The sequence below is a fragment of the Lampetra planeri genome, chromosome 9 (assembly GCF_965212315.1).
Source record: "Lampetra planeri chromosome 9, kcLamPlan1.2.h2, whole genome shotgun sequence".
Lineage (NCBI taxonomy): Eukaryota > Metazoa > Chordata > Hyperoartia > Petromyzontiformes > Petromyzontidae > Lampetra > Lampetra planeri.
Window position 1 is genome coordinate 6,667,288 of NC_136115.1, and position 21,238 is coordinate 6,688,525.

General features: G+C 49.3%; 1 protein-coding gene across 1 annotated transcript in view; it reads left to right on the forward strand.

Annotated features, from left to right (window-relative positions):
* Nucleotides 1-21,238, forward strand: part of FRAS1 (Fraser extracellular matrix complex subunit 1) — a 55,616-nt gene that overhangs the window by 20,319 nt on the left and 14,059 nt on the right. Inside the window, exons 13-36 of the mRNA XM_078597533.1 lie at nucleotides 157-335; nucleotides 1,179-1,332; nucleotides 1,436-1,696; nucleotides 3,249-3,464; nucleotides 3,780-3,899; nucleotides 4,252-4,431; nucleotides 5,747-5,871; nucleotides 7,878-8,018; nucleotides 8,551-8,799; nucleotides 9,558-9,671; nucleotides 10,450-10,600; nucleotides 11,703-11,862; nucleotides 12,313-12,481; nucleotides 13,361-13,607; nucleotides 14,007-14,218; nucleotides 14,668-14,800; nucleotides 15,112-15,272; nucleotides 15,674-15,821; nucleotides 16,350-16,555; nucleotides 16,954-17,110; nucleotides 17,737-17,937; nucleotides 18,646-18,833; nucleotides 19,300-19,575; nucleotides 19,926-20,158. Of these exons, the coding sequence (XP_078453659.1) occupies nucleotides 157-335; nucleotides 1,179-1,332; nucleotides 1,436-1,696; nucleotides 3,249-3,464; nucleotides 3,780-3,899; nucleotides 4,252-4,431; nucleotides 5,747-5,871; nucleotides 7,878-8,018; nucleotides 8,551-8,799; nucleotides 9,558-9,671; nucleotides 10,450-10,600; nucleotides 11,703-11,862; nucleotides 12,313-12,481; nucleotides 13,361-13,607; nucleotides 14,007-14,218; nucleotides 14,668-14,800; nucleotides 15,112-15,272; nucleotides 15,674-15,821; nucleotides 16,350-16,555; nucleotides 16,954-17,110; nucleotides 17,737-17,937; nucleotides 18,646-18,833; nucleotides 19,300-19,575; nucleotides 19,926-20,158 (4,381 nt within the window). The remainder of the gene's footprint in view (nucleotides 1-156; nucleotides 336-1,178; nucleotides 1,333-1,435; nucleotides 1,697-3,248; nucleotides 3,465-3,779; nucleotides 3,900-4,251; nucleotides 4,432-5,746; nucleotides 5,872-7,877; nucleotides 8,019-8,550; nucleotides 8,800-9,557; nucleotides 9,672-10,449; nucleotides 10,601-11,702; nucleotides 11,863-12,312; nucleotides 12,482-13,360; nucleotides 13,608-14,006; nucleotides 14,219-14,667; nucleotides 14,801-15,111; nucleotides 15,273-15,673; nucleotides 15,822-16,349; nucleotides 16,556-16,953; nucleotides 17,111-17,736; nucleotides 17,938-18,645; nucleotides 18,834-19,299; nucleotides 19,576-19,925; nucleotides 20,159-21,238) is intronic.

Below are 21,238 nucleotides of genomic sequence, written 5' to 3' on the forward strand. Positions count from 1 at the left end.
CTTTGCTCAGTAGAGACCTCCACAAACGGCTTTCTTCGATGGTCACGGCCCTTCCGCTGCAATTAGCACGGTCGGCTACGTACGGTGCGAAAGAAGTTCAACATACATACATACGTGCCTTGTGTGCGTGCGTGCGTGCGTTCGTGCTGCTCCCAGGACCGGCGAGTGCCCGCCGCTCGGAGAGCTCTTTCTCCATGCAGGACGTGCTGGACGCCGCGGTGTTCTACGTGCAGAGCGTGCACCGGGAGACGGAGCCCGTGTACGACGCGTTCCGGCTCCATGTGACAGACGGGCACAGCGCCTCGCCCTCGTACCTCTTCAACATCTCTATACAGGCGAGCGGCGGCCGCGGCGAGGAGAGCCACGTCGCGACGTTTGGCAGGGGTGGAAAAAGCTGTGACGAGGCACACGGCCGATCTCACAAAATATATAAACTACGGTTACCTTTTTTTTGCTTTTTTTTATGTGCAACTTTGTTAGCCAAAAATGATGAACCAATTAGGCTCAGGAATTCTAAAGTACAATACTTTTTGGGTTTGTAAAGCATCTCAAGATGCTGTATTTAAAAGAGGAGGGGTGATAGGTTATATTATCAGAGAGGTATGGGGAAGAAGACCTCGTTACTGAATGGTTTCATATTCATTAGCTCAGAAGAATGCCAAAAGATCCGATAGAATTTAAATGTGGTTCTGTTGTCTTGATAATATGAAAGGTCTTATTTTATGATTATGTATTTTGTCAACTATTTTGACCATATATACTGGAGGGGTCCAATTGCAATTGTATCCACCATGTGTGTTTTTGTATGAAACCGAATGCATTTAGATAGATTTTAACACGGTGACTTGTAACACTATACTACATAGGGTATCATGAAAACCTGGTCAATGCCACATGAAGATGGTGTCACTGGTGACTCAACAGTGTGGCAGTTAGCGCGCTGCGCTACGAACTCCATTCACAGCCAACTCCAGTGACGATTGTCTGCACCGGTCCTGGGCTTCCGCAAAGTCGGTTGAGCCTCAGATTAGTACAATACCTGGTACGGTGTATAAATATCGCCGCTCGGGAGAAAAAGGCGGCCAGGTGTAGTGTTGGCTACCCACCCCTTTGTATGCCAGTGCCAGCCTTCGGTCTGTTCAAGCCTATACGGGGGATCTTTGTCTTTCTACTTACAGCGCAGTAACGATGAGCCTCCCAAGCTGGTGACGGGGACGGTCGCCTGCCGCCCCGGCGAGGCCATCGTCTTGCGGGAAGACGCGATCTCCGTCAAGGACATGGACACACCGGGCCCCGAGCTGGTGCTCACCATCACCCACAAACCCCAGCACGGTACGCTCGCCAGTGCACTTGCTTCTTTCATACCACACCCTGTCCTCCCGGCCATAGCCCAAGGTGACACAAACGCGTTGTTGTTGTTGCTGCTGCTGCACAGGCAAGCTGAGCCGCAAGGCTCGGCGGTCAGAGAGAGCCGGCGATGGGGAGCTGGCTCAGGGCTCCACCTTCACGTTCCAGGACGTGGTGGACGGGCTGCTGTCCTACACGCACGACGGCACGGACGGCGCGGTGGACGAGTTTCGGCTGTCCGTGTCGGACGGAGCGCACTCGCAGAACGGCCGTGTCGCTGTGTCCGTGGAGCAGTCGCGCTCCGAGATCCCGCGCATGGCCATCAACCGTGGGCTGCAGATCCAGGCCGGTGAGATACGGTGCTGGCGGGCCTCACGCGTGGGCTTCCTGCGACCTGTGTCTGGCAGTGTGTGTGCGTGTGTTTGTGTGTATGCTACATTCCGTTTACATGGTGTGTGGGAGGCCCTGCCTTTCCCGCTTCGGCCGAGGTCAGGGGTCAGCAGCCTGCGGCTCCGGAGCCGCGTGTGGCTTTTTAAGGGCTGCTTCGTCACGCTATTCACATGCATTGTGGCTTTGAAATATTGAGGTTTTTTGTTTTTGTTTTACCGAATAAAAAAAAATGGCTCTTCTGGTTATTTTGATTTGGCGACCCCTGGCCTAGGTGGACATCAGAGAATCCCCAGCAACAAAAACGGCAGCCACTGTCCCGGCAAGGATCGTCGATATAGATGGAGACAGAAAGATGTGTGTTGCAATGTTTGGGTGAGGCAGGGGCACAGTAGTTGACGTGCTGCACCGCAGATCTGGTGACCTTAGTTTGATTCCCAGCTCTGGCTAATGTCAGTGATGAGCGATATTTAAACGAGTCTTCGGGCCTCGTGCAGATCAACTCAGTCTTGAATGAGTAACTGGTTTGATGTGCAAACATCAGCTCTGGATAGAAAAAGGCAGCAATTTGTGGCACTGGTCACACCACCCTTTTGTGCACTGTGCCGACCTTCATAGGTGCTCACTTTAACAATACTTGCCCTGACAGTGTATGTAGGTTATATGGGGGATCTTTGTGTTAGTTAATCTTGTAGACGTAGATTAAGAATGTTTAATCTACAAATGTATATTGTCATTGCAGTTTGTTATGCTGAGAAGTGCTGTTTTGTATATATGAATTTGGTTTGATGGAGAATTCGTATTTAATACCAATGCATGACTACTTCAATCTACTTTAATGTTAAAGCAACAGATGTCTGCTTGGCATTGACTATTACATTACTCATATGGGTCTTATTTACTGGTTCATTTATTTAAGTGTAATATTAATTGTAATAAACTCTGCTTATTTGCATCTATAGAGGGGTGCTGTCGATGCATCATATTCATGAAAATAACTCCTGATATCCACAAAGGTGTCCAAAAATAAACACGAAAAGTAAGATTAATCTGCTGCATTTTCTGGGTCTTATCTGCAAAACACCTTCTATAATAGGTTTATTTGATCACTTCTGACACACTTCTTCTGGGCAGTTGTTATTCATGGTTAGAAACCAATAATATAATTAATTCCCATCAATTCCAGGTATTTTCTTTGGTCCGCAGAAGATGTGAATAAGAGGAAGAAGCCTTTACAGACATTTGTATTCTTTTTAACAGATCGATTAGGACCACGGATAATGGACATTGCAATGTATATCATTATACTTCATAGAGACTGGTGCTACTCCACTAGCTCACTGGAGCCCTCGCAGTAGCTTGCGTTTGTCAACTCGAAAGCATTCCCGGAATGAACACCTCCAGTAAAGCTTCTGCACCCCCCCCCCACTCCCAACCCACCACCCCCGTGTGCTACGCGGCATGATTGATGTTGGTGCTCGTCTGTAAGCGCTGCCGCTGCTCGCATTCCCCAGCCTCGGCCGCTACAATCACGGCCCAGCAGCTGCAAGCCACGGACGTCGACTCGGACACTCTGCAGCTCAAGTTCTTCGTGGTCCGTGACGCGCCCGTGGGCCATCTGCTGCTCGCCCAAGCCGGGCCCAAAGCTGGCTCGAAGGGCCAGCAAACACAACAGCAGGTCTCTGCCAAGGGCCCCGTCAAGAGCTTCACGCAGGCCGATATCAACAAAGGTATCAGCGGGAAGGCATTTGCGACTCAGTGATTTTTTGATATGCACATCTATCCCAATACAACTGTGGAGTCGTTCGCTTATGAATGCATTGTAATTGCGGTCATGGTCATGTGTTTTTTTGCAGTTGTGTTGATTTCATCATTACTATCATCACCATCAGCAACACCATTGTAATGGTCATATTTAGAGAAACCTTCTGGCCAGATTATTGAAACATTCATTTCTCAGTATAATCGATTGCTCTCAGTTGATGCGACACGTTGCTCAGTTAGTTATTGCCATTGTTGGTGATTGTGCTTCTCCTCTCTGGCAGGGCTGCTTGAATACAGACACAACAAGGGGGAGGATGGTGGAAGCTTTGCCTTCAAGTTTGACATCGTGGATCAAGAGGGAAACAAGCTCATCGATCAGTCCTTCCACATCACCATCCTAGGTCTGAGATGTTTATACACATACATCCCTGATTATTTGGTTTTGCAAATCAGCACTACAGCCTATTCACACCATGTTTCAACGAACAGCGATAGTATCGGCAATTGCATTTTCTTTATGTAAATTTTTTTACGAGCAACTTTTTGGACATTTTTCAAAGACGTAGGGTTCAGTTATGTAATGATTCACTCCCCATTCTATTTGACGTTGGTGTTCACCTCTTGGTGTCTTGACTTAATTTTTTTATTATTTTGTCTTTAGGGTGAATGTAGAAGCTCCGGCGGCTGCCGGGGGTCCACGTGAACCGATCGCGTAGAATGTATACGAATCGACTAAATAATCTATTCTCACAGAGGACCGCCTTCCGCCCGTGGTGGAGGTGAACAAGGAGCTGGTGGTGGAGGAGAACTCCGTGGCCAAGCTGGGCACGGAGGTGCTGTCTGTGACTGACGCGGACACGGAGCCGGGACAGCTGCTTTACCGCGTCGCTCGGGGGCCTTCGCTCGGCCGCCTTGAGATGCTCGCCAATCCGGGTATGGAGACACCCGGCGGGGAGAGGGGGGGTGCCTTGTGCTGTGCACAACAACAGAGGCACGAGCAGTTAACCCTTTCCCGTTTTGAGATGTCTGCAAATTGCAAGGTGGGTCCCGTTCACCGCTGAATCTCGGAATCCGCAAACGGTTCGCGCACATTTTGCTTAGAGGGGCATGGCACCGTTGTTTTTAAAGGCATTGTATTCGCCGCAGAGAACTGTGGCGACATGACCGCAACTCTGTTACCTGGCGCGAAACTGTGCCACACACCCTCCCACATGGCGTTGTGGGAACCTCGGTACGTGTTTCAACCTGAAGACATACTGATAAAGTTATTTAATATATAAAATGACGTACGTGTACATTATAGGGACGGAATCAGAAGAAAAAATGATGACGTACATGCACGTACATGAAATGGGAAAGGATTAATTAACATGAACAGTTGATTCACGTGGCCATGCTCACAATAAAACAAAACAACTAGTAATTGATACTCTTTGGTTCTTACGGTAAAGTCACGTAGGTATAAAATAAAAATAAATCACGACGTTTCGGGCGCAACACAAGCGTCCGTCATCAGGTGGGAAAGCATGGTCTGCTGCTGAGGCAGACTGTTTAATCCAGAAACGTCGTGATTTATTTTATTTTATACCTATGTGACTTTACCGTAAGAACCAAAGAGTACGTATTCCTGCAGTCACGAAATCTTCAAATCAACTAGTAATTGACACCTTAAATTAAAACATACATTCAACAACAGACACAGTCGCTTACTCGGGTGACAGAACATTGTGGCCATACATTCGAGCTTGGCGAAACACTGAAGAACAGTTTACAACTGGAGGGAGAAGGGGGTGTTAAGGGAAGACAAAATGGGAGGGTTGTGGGGGGTCACGTGTGTGCCTTTGTGTGTGCGCCTGTGAGTGTGTATATTGTGTGGAGCAGTCGTAAAGGTGGATAGCGTACTGTGCTACTAACCCGGCGACACGAGTTTGAATCCCGCTCACAGCAAATATCGGTGATGAATATCTGAACCGGTGCTGGGCCTCCGCTAGGTCGACTCAGCCTTAAAAACGAGTGCTCGGTGCGGTGTGTAAACGTCAGTACTGGGGAGACGAAGATGGCCGGGCGAGGTGTTGGTCACCCACCCCCTCGTGTGCCCGTTCTCCGGAACTTCATGGGTGGTCGCTAACAGCACTTTCCCCAACAGCTTGTTTGGGCTGTAAGAGGGGCGAGGGGGTTGGGGGGGAATCCTTGTTTTTTTGTGTACACACGCGAATTAACTGTGTGCATGTGTGGGCTCTGTTCGCAGGCCGGGCGGTCACGTCGTTCTCGCAGGCAGACCTGGCGGCGAGGCGCGTGCAGTACGTGCACACGAGCTCGCAGGAGAAGCACGATGACGACTTCACCTTCACCGTGTCTGACGGCAGCAACGAGGCGAGCGGCCCGCCGCGGCAAACAACACGCCCCACCGTGGCCCACCGTGGCCTACCGTGGCCCACCGCGGGGAGCGGGCCGTTGGGCACGAAACCGCCACCCATTCCATACACGTTCGCTCAAAAGTAGTGCGTTGGCTCGGATGATGGGCGATTTTTTTTTTTCGGATGTTGCAAAAAACTGAAAAACGAGAAGACTTTCAGCACCGAATTGACCCTCTCTCCCGTTTTAAAATAGCCCCAGGACCGGTGTAATTAATCATTTACAGAGTATTATTACTATTATTCACAAGTATAAACCAACGTAAACATACGTAATATATTAAGATGTAAACACATTAACATAATCATAATTATATCATTTATATTTGTTGTCCCATAAATACAAATTGCGTTACATAAATCGGTGTAGTGCGTAGACATCAGATAAAATAAAAATGAAATGAATATACAGATCAAGTAAATTGTTTTTACGCGTGTTGCCAAGCTGTTCCATTTATAACCAGCTGGCACTATCCAGAGGGTCATTGAGGAGTGACACATGACGTGAGCGAAGTGCACCACAGTCATCACCGTAGTATTTATATCCTGCAGCGCATAGCCTTTGATTTACACTACATGGGAAAATGTACAGCGGCCAGGATTTTTGAAATGCTGGGGCTGCCTTTTCACAAGACCCTTTCCCAATAAACCTCTGCCTGAAATAGCCAGATCCGTAACCCAAGCAGATCCATGACCTCAGCGTCTTAAAACCAATCCAGCCCTTTCAGGTGGTATGCAAGTAATCTCACAAATTTCGTTTACTAAACTAATTGTTTATGCTGGATCAAAGGATATATATCACGTTTATAGTGTCCCACGTTTGGTTTGAATGGCTAATGTTACAATTTTTGCTAATTAGTACTTGGAATTTGGCCTGCATCTCCGACTTAAACACTTGAGTTTTTAGTTTCATTTTCTTGAGTTTCTTCCGTCGACGTCTCTTTACATCACTCGCATCTTCCCACCGATTGGCTATTTTCAGCATCGCACCGGGAGTCACACTGGGTGATGTTGCTTGTGACTTGAATCCCATGTAAGGATGCTAATGTCCAACTGCATGTGCCAAACGTATCGGTGGCCACATTTCTAAATAAATTTTATCACACGATCCTTTACTGTTTTAAAAGGAAAGCAGCTGTCATAGTATATTGGGGGGTGGGAGGTTTCTGATTTTCTTTTTTACACATTCGTTCAAGCGCTTCAAATTGCGCTTATTGGTGGAGTGGGGCCACGCAAATGCAATTACACAGGGCCCCCGTTTGGAAAGTGGTCATGCAATGCATGCTGCTAGGTGATGATGTCATCTAGTGGAGTCAGTGAATTCACGATATCCCTTCTCTTTGCACATGTGATGAGCGAACACCCGCGCAATGTGGTGTTATACTTCTGATATGCACTAAACATCCCTGCACGTGTGATTGGTGGACTCGGTGCGACTTGGTGCTTCAGTATTGACGCGCATTACCCGCCAGTGTGTTACTTGATTGGCGCATTACTTGAATGTTGTTTTCCTCAAATGCGTTTGCGACTCCGTGTCTGCAGTGTTATGATTTATGTGCTGAATTACTTTTTTTTCTCACCAAGGTCTTCCGCGGGTCATTATTGTTAAAGAGCTGACGGCAGAATGTTTCTTATCTGCGTCAACAAATAAAATCAACAACAACAACAACAACAGTGAAACATAACCAAATGCGAACACGTCTTGCAAAAGTGGCAAGAGACACAGCGAGCGCCAAAACAACACGAGCAGTGCGCTACAAATCCCGAGTTTGATAATACCGGAACCAATCCTGGGTCTCCTCTAGGCTGAACCAGACATAAAATGAATACCTGATATCAATGTGGTACGGTGCGGCGCTATTGCTGGCTTTAATAGGTGCTCGCTAACGGTGTTTGCTCTATCAAGCCTGCCAACGGTTTTTTGGGGGGGATCTTTGACCATGTGTGTGTGTGTGCGTGCGCCAGGTGAGGCAGACGATGCGGATCCGCATCGCGCCCATAGACGATTCGCTGCCCGTGGTGCAGAGCCTCGGCATGCGTGTGCAGGAGGGCGTGCGCAAGCCCATCACCGAGTTCGAGCTCAAGGCCACAGACGCCGACACGCAGGTTGGCCCCGCTGCCTTCCAGCTCCAGTAGTTACCATTGTGGTAATATGGTGGAATTGAAAAGTACGAGCTGTTGCCGTGTGTATGTATGTTGAACTTCTTTTGCACCGTACGTTGCCAACCATGCTAATCGGAGCTATCCAATGGTAATAAGCAGTGGCGTAGCCATCAAGGGTGCAGGAGGTGCAATTGCGCTTGAGCTCACGAGGCAGATGAGTCCAGGTTACCAGGTTATGATGAGGGGGGTGTATTTTGACAGGTGGGGGCCCCCTTTGATGACTTGCACCAGGGCCAATGCCAACCACGCTATGCTACTGCTAATAATTATTATTGGACTATTCGACAATTGTATTTACGCACGAGAGGATTTATCAAACACGATGGTTGCACGTTACGGTGAATTAACTAACACGGCAAACACTCGAAGTCGAGTATAACCCACGTACAATTTTCCACATCCGTATACTACATTTAAAACGTGACCATTTTTTGTATTCATTATTAACGGACACCCGCGTTGCATCACCCGACAGCCGGACTCCATCACGTTCACGGTGGTGCAGCCACCGCGACACGGCGCCATCGAGCGCGGGACCGGAGGAGGCGCAGGGGGCCTGGCCGGCGCTGGCTGGCAGGCGGCCTCCACCTTCACCATGGAGGACGTGTACCAGGGCCGCGTGAGCTACAGCCACGACGGCTCCAACACGCTGCGCGACAACTTCGCGTTCACCGTCGGCGACGGCACCAACCCCTTGTTCGTGCTCAGGGAGGGCAGTGCTGAGGTGGGTGGATCGGTCACTGCGGGGCCGCTCTTAGCTGCGTCGTCGTAACCGCGTTGTTACGTTTCCATCGACCGTAACCGTTTATTGAAGGGTTCTGTTGAGGCACAGGATACTGCCCTGGTGTAATGGTTTGCACACTGGACTTACGCTCCAGAGGTGGCCGGTTCAATCTTCTGGTGCAGCACTTGAAACAGTGGGGCAAGTTTCTTAAATCCTTCCACCTCTGTTCACCCAGCATTGTAAATGGGTACACCGCAGTCGATCGCTAGGTCTCGTGCAGTGAGGTCAAGGGTAGGGACTCTGACCTTTTCCAAGACATCTAGCCTGTTTGGAAGAGTAGGCCTCACTAAGTGGTGCACCCTCCTGCATGACCTGTCTTGGGTGTTTGTTGCATGGCAATCCAACTGACATAGTGCGAGGCCAAGAAGGCAGTTATTATATATGTAATATATATAAGGCCTGGGCCTTTGTTTCAGTAGCTTTCTGTATAGTACATTTTTTATATTTAAACATATGCAACAAAAAAACTCGCAGCAAATGTAGTAATCTCTTTGTATGCACATTATTTACAAATCCTTGTTTTGTGAGCTCACTGTCTTGCTTTGAACTCCCACAGCCACTAATAAATATTATGAGGACAGATCAGTGCAATTGACCAGTGATAACTCGGTGTACTGACGTTAGTGCGGTTGATAATTATCGGCGAGGAGAGGATTGAGTGTGACTGCTTGTGGTGAACATGTGCGCCGTTGTTCCAGGTGGTGACGGCCTTGCCTCAGAAGTTCCAGATTGAAATCCTCCCAGTGGATGATGGCACACCCCGCATCGTGACCAACCTGGGCCTGCAGTGGCTTGAGTACATCGAGGGCAAGGTGAGGGCCTTGAAGGTTTCCACCTTTTTGTGGAGGCTGCTCTTAAGCCACATGTCGACCACCACTATGAAGGGTGCTGGCTAGGTTCACAGGCTGCCTTAATCAGAAATTTTCTCTGTTGCCCTCACCTGGCTGACGGATTAGCAGGCTTTTATCTGGGCCACCCTCAGAACCAGTTGTGGTGCCAAAGGGTCAATGTAGAACTGAGATCCACAGTGGGTAGCATCCCTCGCTAAGATCAATTTTAGGGTTGTGTTTTTGTATTAATAAAACACATGCTGGAAAATTACAAAAGTTATAGATGTTCGCGAGAGATAGCAAAACCTCACCCGAGCCAGCGGGGGAGAGACCGAGGCCACGGCGTTGCGGCTGGCGGAGCGAAGGGGACATTAAATGATCATTTTCGCTTTTGATCTTTGAACACTACGTGAGCCATTCACTAAGTGGGCTCTGGAAAATGGTTGTGGAAATTTAGCAGAAGGCACCAATTACCCCATAATTCACATGCAAGTGCTTGCCTTGTTTTGAGTTCACGGAGGGGTAATGCCACCAGCTCAACATGGAGGCCTCTCAATGTAACACAGAGGCATCTTGGTCATTATCAACATTGCATAAATTCATAATTGCAGGTGATTTTAAAATTGTAGCTTTTGGGTCAAAACAAAACTGTGTGCTCTTGTAAATTATTTCCATTACCAGCTCATTTGCGGGTGTGGAGTGTGGACAGGAGTTAATGGAGGTGTTATTAAAATACTGTGTATATTTTTACCATTGACAGGCAGCCAATCACATCACCAAAAAGGAGCTGTTGACCCTTGACCCTGACACGGATGATACCCAGCTGGTGTATGAAGTGACCTCTAACCCCAAGCATGGACACCTAGAGAACAAGCTGAAGCTCGGCGTTCCCGTGAAAGCCTTCACCCAAGGTGTGATTCTTACTCTTGAACATCAACACAAGCTTAGTGTGCAGAGAGCATCCTTGAAAGAAAAACACAGCCCAAAATGTACTTTCTTGTAGATGGATACATACGCTGTGAGTTCCAGGAAATCTGACGAGTGCGGGGCTTCGTTAGTGAGGATAAAAAGAAACAAAAATCTCGGTCAGGTGTGCTCTCCTGTCACCACTGCTGGAGCATGTAAACATTTTAACGCAGCAATATCACCCCAGTGACATCAACAGGGTACAGACGACTGTGATTTAAATACATTTTCTTGTTTCTTTCGGTAAAGTCACGTAGAATGGAAATAATAAAATAATAAAAAGAAAACATAATAAAATAATTCTCACGACGTTTCGGCCACAACGCAAGCAGCCGTCCTCAGGTGAAGAATAGGTCTGTCGAGAAGACAGAGTCTGAATGACAACCCCAGGCTTGGAGCGTCTTTTCTAAGCTGGGTTGGAGGGGGGGAGAGCGCCTTGACAAAATAATTTGCATATCAATAGGAATTTAGCATATTTATGGGAAATGCAGATATGCGATTAGTACTACTTGTGAAATGCGTAGGAGGTTTGGCGAGGGGTTTAAAGTCATTATGCCCGTGCATTATGCAGGATTAGCAGCATCAAAGGGAGGGGGTAGGGGTAGCATTAATAAAGAGAAGGAATGTTAATAGTATGTATCTGCAGTAACTAAACCACCACGTAAACAACTAAAGTATAAACTACATAGTATCATCGAAATTTTCATTTATTTTTTTAACTAACGAAGCTTTGAACTGGCGATAGACATCCCCGAACAGACATTCTGGGTACGTATCTACGAGATAAGAGTTATTTGCTTTTACTTAGTTCCATCTTCTCTTTAGAAAAATATACACGAGTCATTGTACGAGATAATTTTCAGTGTTTGCCTGCAACTATGTGGGTTAATGTGTCTGCCGCTTTGCGTGAGCCCATGTTGTACAATGCCGCTGTCATTGGCAATGGACACTACACTACGTACATACGAACTCGGCGAGCGAATACATGTATCCCTCGAGTTGGAGGTGCCACCTGCCTGAACCCCAGCTGTTTTCTCGGCCACACAGAGGAGGTGAACCTGGGCGTGCTGCGCTACGTGCTGGAGGAAGGCAAAGTTGAGGAGACCGTGGACTCGTTCCGCTTCTCTGTGCGTGACAGCAAGCCCAACATGGTCAGCGACAACGTGTTCCACATCCAGTGGTCCATCATCAGCTTCCAGCACCGCAGGTTTGATAAACAAAGACAAAGATCGCCCCTCCCCCCCACCCACATAGCCTCAGCAGACTGTCGGGGCAAGTGCTGTTAACGGGCACCCGTGAAGGCAGTGGGAGGTGCTCTTTGTACAGAAATGTAGCCATGTCATTATGTGGGCTAACTCTAAATCAATTACCAATTGTAATATTGGTGGTGAAAACCTACATTTTAATTGATGCGACTGGAATACCGTATTTAAGTAGACTATAGTGATATATATGAAGTATGGTTAAACAGCTTCCATGAATGATGACGTCAGAGGGCTTCCATCCAGCATTAGAAGTGCTGCAATTTTTAAAAATATTATTTACATGATCTTTGAAGAAGAAAAAAAGTCTTCTTAATGCGACATTAAAGTCAATTAGATTTCTCCCGCGTTAGATGTTAATCGCTGCTCGCTGACTCCGTCTTCGTCTCGTCTAGGTACAACGCGAGCGAGACGGCGGGCACGGTCAGCGTGACGGTGAAACGGCGAGGGAACCTCAACCAGTACGCCATCGTGCTGTGCCGCACCGAGCCCGGCACGGCCACGTCCTCCTCCGGCGCCGGCTCACGGCGTGGCGCTCATGACTACGTTGAGTACGCGGCGCAGGTGAGGAAACAAAACAATTTCTTTTTACTATTTTTTTTTATTTTACCAGGTGAAGCCCACTGAGCTGTACAGCTATTTTTCAGAAGTGACCTGGCCACAAATGATAGCTCAACGACGTGGCTTATCACGTAGAAATTTATAGCCAAATACTCTGAATGCATGTTTCTAAATGTGGAGGGAAAAAACCGGAGGACTGAGGAAAATCCACGTGATCACGGGGAGAACATGCAAACGCCAAATATACATGCGTCAGTGTCAGGATCGAACCCACGACCTCCTGTATACCAGGCGAGGTAGTTAACATCTTGCCACCGTGGCGAGGACCCCACAGCACGGCACACGGCAACATCAGCCCCCCTCCCAGTCATGCACGCACAATTCGGAGTAAGTCTGAACGCTAGTTAATCGTGCACTCTTAGGGGTCCAGTCCATCATGAATGTATGCCGATCACAAGCCGTATGCTCATTGGAATAACACTGCTTTAAGGCGATTGATAAAACTTACTCAGACTTAAGGATGGATTCCAAACATCTGCTAGTGACCAGTTCCAGGTCTTTGGGCCGGAGTGCCTGAAACTGCGGCTGGCCGTACAAGGTTTACTGCACAGGTTTACGCTCGGGTACAGCAGTACGCAGTAGATCACCATGGGCTGCGGATCATAGGCGGCGTCAATTGGGGTTCGTTGAGGCTGGTACATGCAGTGGTTGTGGGATCCATCATTGCATCGCTACCACACAAAAAGCACCGACTCAGATCTGGCATCCACAACGAGACGCTTGGCCTGGCACATAAAGCTGAATAATCCCTGAAACGCGAACACGGGAATATTTCTCACACGGGTGCGCCCGCCACCCCCCCCACCCGCTCAACGAGTGCAGGTGCAGTTCGAGGAGCGCGAGGACACCAAGACGTGCACCATCATCGTGAACGACGACGCCGTGTTCGAGGGGGAGGAGCGCTTCGGCGTGGAGCTCAGCATGCCGGCGTACGCGCTACTGGGCGAGCGCACACGCGCCACCGTCGCCATCAACGACACGGAAGACGAGCCCACGCTGCAGTTCGACACACGCCTCTACCGCGTCAACGAGAGTGACGGCACCCTGCAGGCCACCGTCATCCGCAAGGGTGCGCCCGTTGTTGTTGTTGCTGCGATTGTGCGCTCCCACGTCTACGCTTTCCGCCTTCATAAACTTGCACTGACCGGCATGGTGAATTTCGGTTAAATGACCTCACCCACCTCCTCTCACGAATCACGTGGTGTGGAGAAGCCTTCATCCAGCAGTGGATTAACAAGGGATGTACATGTACGTGAACGTTAAGGTAACCAGGAAAGGCGGGCTACAGTACGTACGTATTTAGAGCTTCTTTTGCACCGTACGTAACCAACTGCGCTCATCGGAGGTTTGGGGGGGGGGGAAGGACAACAAACTTACGACAAAAAGCAGTTTGGGAAGGGAGTGCGCGAGACTCTGACCCTCGTGACGCACCGCACATCTTCGGCCCATCCTCCGTATCCTGTCACAGGCGACACGAGCAGCACGGTGTCGGCCGTGTGCCACACGGTGTCGGGCTCCGCGCGGGGCAGCGGCGCAGGCCTCCTGGCGAGCGGCTCCGACTTCGTGTCGCGGCAGCGCGGTGAAGAGTCGCGCCTCGTGCTCGCGCCCGGCGTCACGGCCGCCTCCTGCACCGTCACCATCGTGGATGACAGTGAGAGCGAGCCCGAGGAGGACTTCCAGGTACGGGGAGGGTGGCCCCCGCCGATTCTGGCCTTTCCCTGTGCACGTTACATTGGCGTGCGTGTTTTGTCTATTAGTTGACGACAGAGTAAATGATCCGCACATATGTGTTCATGAATCCACTCCTGGGCCACTACACAACCCAGTGTGTGTGTGAGTCACATCTCCTCCAACACGGGACCCATGACATTGATGAGTGCAGTCCAACAGAGTGGATTGTGTTCTTGGAACGAGTCGTTTTTCTTTGTGCAGCAGGTGTTAATTCTCATTGCGTGTGTGCTATCTAGTGCTGCACCTGTGTGTCCATGTGTAAATGAGAAATGCATTGGAGCTCCCTCTCTTTAGCTATGTGTGTGCATTCATTGTTTGCACGTACACGTGTGGAACTTCTTTCGCGCCGTACGTAGCCAACCGCGCTAACCGGAGGGCGCCGCTGCCTCTGTTGCTAGGTGGCTCTGGCGGAGCCGTCGCCCAACGCGCGTTTGGGAGAGCGCACGACGGCTCGCGTCGTCATCGCCGGCCCCAACGACGCCTCCCTCGTCCACCTGGGAGACTCGGCGTTCAGCGTCAGCGAAGACGCAGGTACGGTAATTAATAATTAACGAGTAATCTCCGATTGCTGATGAGTACTGTATTCGAGGGGATTCACACCTGGCAAAATTAAATGTGTAAAATTGTTTAAAATATTCCTCTATGATAAGTAGTTTTAATTAATAACAACAGTTTTGTATATCTCAGCTGGTGACTCACTCGTGGTGCCTGTGGACATAACCTGCACGTCAAGGATTGGACCATTGTCCCACTCACCCATCGCTCGCCGACCCTTTTGTTAATTTTATTTCTGTCTCGGCGACGACGATGATGATGACGATCTGCGTGTCACCACCACGCAGGCACGGTGGACATTCCCGTGGTGCGGGAGGGATCGGACCTGTCGGCGGCCGCCTCGGTGTGGTGCGCCACCCGTCCCTCGGAGCCCCTCTCTGCCACTCCGGCCATCGACTACGTGGCCACCTCACGCCAGGTCCTCTTCGCTCCCGGGAGACGGGACGGGGTGAGATGCCCATTTACACACCCCGTCGTGTGCAACCAGACACGTCTCGGTCGTGTTACCAGCAGGGAATGTTTTGAGAAAGTGGAGTGATGAAACGCATTGGCGATGCGCGGCAGATCTAATGTGTGCGTTGTTTGTTGATAGAACATTAGCATGGGAATGATGTACAATGCTTTATTGTACTGTACCGGAAATTGCGGTTCAATGTAAGTACATTTGAAACCTTTCCAAAAAGACATTTAAATGTGTTTTGTTATTACGGATATGGAAACTGTTTCATTAATTTAGTATAGTTAAACATTAAACACTATGATCAACAGTTTTACTACCATCGTTATTTTAACTTTTCACGATGTGCTGCTTTTGTTTAACTCTAATGAGTTATATTAATGCTCCTTCAGACCTGCACAATCACGATCCTGGACGACACGCAGCACCCGGTGATCGAGGGCGGCGAGACGTTTGTGGTGTTTCTGAGCTCGCCGCAGGGCGTGCAGCTCACAGAACCGTCCCACGCTACCGTGCTGATCAATGACACCTATCAGGACAGTGAGTTCCTTACCTCGAGAGAGGCCCACAACCACACTTCTGTGCACACGGGCACACACACGGGCACGCACAGGGACACACACACGGACATGCACACGAGATCCCCAATCCAGCTTGCGTCAACCCCATTCCAAAAGCACCTGCACTCATCCTCCGTTTCGCCTGCGTGTCTCTGGGGCGTTTTCCGCTTTTGGAGATATTTGCTGTTCGAGCCGTGCGGCTCCCCCTGGTTTATACCGCGGGTGTATTAACCGAAAAGTACGAGCCGTCTTGCTTTGCAGCGGTCGTTAAGGACCTCATGACATTATTTGAAAAAATGTGCCAGCGTCACGGTCCAATTTTGTCAACAACAAAAAATATCATGCAAGTGACCTAATTTGGTAAAAAAAAATAAAACCATGCAGCAACATTGCCCCCTACTGTGCAACTACTTCATACTCATCCTCTGCGACACTTAGCGTCTCCGTGGTAGCCCTAAGTATGGCGGCGATACGGAATGTGTTAACGATTTTATTTTATTCGATTTAGTTCCCAGCGTGCAGTTTGGCAAAGAGGGCTACGCGGTGCAGGAGAGCGAGGGCTCCATCTCGGTGCCCGTGCTGCGCAGTGGCGATCTCAGTGCGCAGTCGTCCGTGCGCTGCTTCACACGCCGCGGCTCGGCGCGCGTCGATCACGACTACACGGAGCGGCCAGACACGGATGCCTCCCGCATCACCTTCCTGCCCGGCGAGAAGGTGGGTAACTCGCTAGGCACTTCCGCCCCGGAGCCAACCACTATACTGCTGCGACCTGTTGAGTCTCGAACAAATGCACTGCCACGGGTGTACAATGTGGACGCAATATGTGAATAGAGCACCACTGGCAAGGTTGATCAAAACCTTCGTGAGTAAATGGATGTGGGAATACGGCTGGTTCGTGTGCAAAGTTGTACTGTCTTGTGCATACTCTTCGGTTCTTTCGGTAAAGTCTTGTGCAGCCTGCAGTACTGGCATATTGGATCTTTGATATCTGCAGTCGCTATATGTAAATGTATTTTTTATGGAGGTGCTGTTTATACATACCGTGAGAGTTATTTGATTATCCCATGAGACTGTGAGCTAAAACACTCTTCACCTTTCTGTTTGTTTTTTAGACCAAAAATTGCACTGTGAGAATTGTGGACGACACGGAGTTTGAGGGCGATGAGGAATTCCGTTTGCACCTCGGCTCGGCGCTTGGCTCACAATCGTCCGGTGCCAAGATCGGCAAGAACGATGTCGCCATCATCACCATCACCAACGAGGAAGATGGTAAGAAGTTTCTTTGCTTGATTGCCAAGGATCTATCACTTATGATTTTATATATTCAGCCTGTTTGGAAACGGCTGAATTTCATGCAAACTTTAACTAAAAAAAAAATCAAGAGACCACTTATTAATATACGTTTATGGTATTCAATATTTCTTGCTAATAGTGAAAGTTTAGCATTCAGAGTGCATTTTGATTCATTGTTAAAATCATTGTTGATTTTTCACCAAGCAGTGCTTATTTTATTAACCACTGGACGATGACCATGGGACTGAGTTGATCCTGGCCGCTTTCTATGAACCAGCATTTGACAAACAGTTAATGGCAGAGATGACTGGACCTTTTAAAATGGTTTTGCCGTCAGCTGACAGATACATTTATCTGTGCAGTGTTTGCAATTCGGTTTGATTGGCCTAACAGTGGTGTCATAAATTGAAACTTAAAACATCCATAACGTTCACAAATCAAGAAAATTATAAACGTTTCCCAAAAGAGGCCACCAAGGGGTCCAAGTGCATTATATAATCACGTACAATAGCGTCTCCTAACTGTTCACGAATTTGAAAAAATACACAGTCCCGGTTAATTTGTTATTTCGACTTTTTTTCGCCGTGCTTTCTTCGACGCAGCTCCCACCATTCAGTTTGAAGAGGCGAGCTACCAGGTGCGCGAGCCGTCCGGCCCAGACGGCATGGCCATCCTCACCATCCTCGTGTTGCGCTCGGGCGACCGCAACAAAACCTCCAAGGTGCGCTGCAGCACCCGCGATGGATCGGCTCAGTCCGGAATGGACTACAACCCCAAGAGCCGCATCCTCAAGTTCCTGCCTGGTGGGTCTTCACGAGTGGCCAAGTATGTGTCAGATAACTCTATCGGTGGTCTTTGTTGATTTTTCATAGTTATGTCTACAAGCTTGACTGTAGTGGGTGTAAAGTGGTTTTGCGAAAGGCATCATTATTTATGTTGTGTGAGAGGCTCCCCAAAGGTTGGCATTTTATTTAAGATTCTTCTCTGACAAATACTTTCCAATGTAAAACATTTGCTGATATGGTCAATTCCATGGCAATGGAATCATAGCAAAGAACACACAACATGACAATCACAAAATGTAACACAAGTAACATATGAGCTTTTATAGTTTATGAAAGTACCCACAAATCAGCCTGCTGTCACATATAAACTACCAAGACAAAGACGCCTGTATAGCCTTAACAGACTGTTGGGGCAAGTGCTGTTAGCGAGCACCTAAGGAAGGCCTGCACATTGAGGGGGTGGGTGGCCAACACCACGCATGGCCGTCATCGTCTCCCCAGTGGCGATGTTCACGCACCACACCGAGTACTCATTTGAGGCTGAGTCGACTCAGGGGAGGCCCAGGACCGGTACAGATAATCGTCACCTGGTGTTGGCCACGAGCGGGAATCATAATCCGGTCGGCGGGTTCGTAGCGCGACACCACCGCTGCTGCCCACCCATATAAACTGCAATCCTGAAGAGAGCCTCATCCTCCTCGCTTGTCGTCGCTCCGCGTGATGCAGGCGTGGAGCAGATGGAGTTCCCCGTGGAGATCCTGGCCAATGAGGACCGCGAGTGGCACGAGTCCTTCTCCGTGGTGCTGGGGCCAGACGACCCCGTGGAGGCCGTGCTGGGAGACATCACCACGGCCACGGTCACCATCCTGGACCAGGAGGCCACAGGCAGCCTCATTCTGCCAGCCCCACCGATCGTACGTGATGGACCGCGGCCTCCCTGCTAGCCATATTTGGTCGTGCACGAGACTTTTAAGTCACGGGCAAGCGCGTCATAAATGGCACTTGTAACGCACGGCTTGCTATGTTATGGCGCTGTAGAAGTTGCCGTTATTATTATTATTGGTGAGGGCACTGAGATATCACTCCCTTACATTTAATGCATTGTCAATGCATTGACATATCTACAATGCTATGATGGAGCATCTGACTGATTTTAAAGTGTTTGGTTTTTGTCATGAACAAATCTTTACATTCACATTGGATAGGCAGAACACAGTTATTGGCGTGCATCCACCAGATGACAAATACCTGTGTTTAGATTTTTTATCACGATTCGTAGATTGCTACGTTTGAACATCCTCTTACAGATAAAGCGCTGCTGCCCCCATATAACTTTCACCGAGTAACACCTTCCCTGCCCGCCCGCTCTCGCCACCCTAGGTGGTTTCCCTCGCCGACTACGACAGCGTCGAGGAGGTGATGAAGGAAGGCTCCAAGAAGGACCCGTCGCCGGGCTACCCGCTGGTGTGCGTCACCCCGTGCGACCCGCACTACCCCAAGTACTCGCTCACGCGCGAGCGCTGCGAGGAGGCGGGCATCAATCAGTCGGCGCTGTACTTCAGCTGGGAGGTGTCGTCCCCCACGGACGCCAACGGAGCTCGCTCGCCCTTCGAGACGGTCACCGACCACACTCCGTTCACGAGCGTCAACCACAAGGTGGGTGAGGGGGAGTGGAAATACCCAACACAGAGGCCGCTCCCTGGGTGAATCTGCTCGCTTTTAACTCGTGCCTTTTGGTGACAATTGAACATCTAGCAGTAGCAGTACAACGCGCTGTCAGTCCACTGCCGGATGAAGGCCTCCCCATGATGTGCAGGGATCACGGGGCTGTTTGGCCATGCAAAACCCCGATGGTCACTGAGGGTTGACGGAGGCAATGGGCATTACCGCTGCTTCATTACTTAGTAAAAACATTTGTTAAAATGTAATCCTACACAGTGCGACGTCCCGGTAAAACGGAACCTACAGTCGTCGTCCTCTTGCGTGTCCCGCGCGGGCGCGCGCAGGTGCTGGAGAGCGTCTACTTCGGGCGCCGCTTCCACGTGCGCTGCGTGGCGCAGGCGCGCGACAAGAAGGGCCAGGCGGGCACGCCGCTGCGCAGCAACACGGTCACCGTCGGCACGGACAACAGCATCTGCCACACGCCCGTGTCGGCCGGCTCGGCGCGTGCCCTGCAGGCGCAGTCCTTCATCGCCAACCTCGAGTACCTGGACGTCAAGCACAAGGAGCACCCCAACAGGTGCAGCGCCGCCGCCACCGCCCCCTCGTGTTTAAACGATGTCAATGCAGCTGTCGCCACATAATTAGTCATCATAGAGGTTTTTTTTTGGGGGGTTAGATCGCGTAAATATAAATGTGTCGTTAAACCCGCCACCACTCGACACAGCCAATTATTAAGGTTTGTCTCGTAGGCAGAACATGCCAATTCGTTACTAGTACAGCACACCGGGTGCGTTGGAGAGTAAATCCATAAGATTTACAATCTGAGTACGACGTTTCGTCAGTAATTAAAACCAGCATCATGATTACAAGCAGATGATGCCGGTTGTAATTACTGGCAAAACGTCGTACTCATGTTCTGTTGACGTGACAAACCTTACTAATTGGCTGTGTCGGGTGGTGGCAGGTTTAATGACACATTTATATTTACGCGATCTAACCCAAAAAAACCTATATTATGGATGATATTGGTCGTGAAAGCCTACGTGTTAAACAGATCTATTGTTGTGATGTGCTGTATACGCGTAATGTACGTATGTAGAACTTCTTTCGCACCCGTACGTAGCCACCCGTGCGGACAATAGACATCTATGAAATGTCCTCATTTTCCCTACATGCCGTTCATTCTGGTTTACACGATTGGGGGGGGGGGGGGAACCACATCCACATGTAGATCGAGGGCTATTTGTGAAGGTTGGCCATGATCACAAATGGTTAATTAAAGGCGGTGATCAAGAGCAGACAAGCGCTTTCAGATCGGTGAATTCTATAATGACAAGCAACATACCGATGTGCCGAAAGAAGACCGTTTTTATCATTGTATATTACCCACTATGACAGCTAGAGCACAAGCATAGAGGCGTGCATGCTCTGTATTACACCAAGGAAACGATGGTGATGACTTGGGGAGACCTTTAGCCAACAGTGGATAGAGCATGGCTGACGATATCCCAACACAAGGAGGTGCAGTTTTGGGAAGCAGTGGAATGTTCTACCTTAACAGAAGGGGCACAAGCAGTTCTTGACAACCAAACATCCCTGTTTCTGCATCCTACAAGTCGTAAAAATAACGGTAACGGCGACAATATACAGTACATAG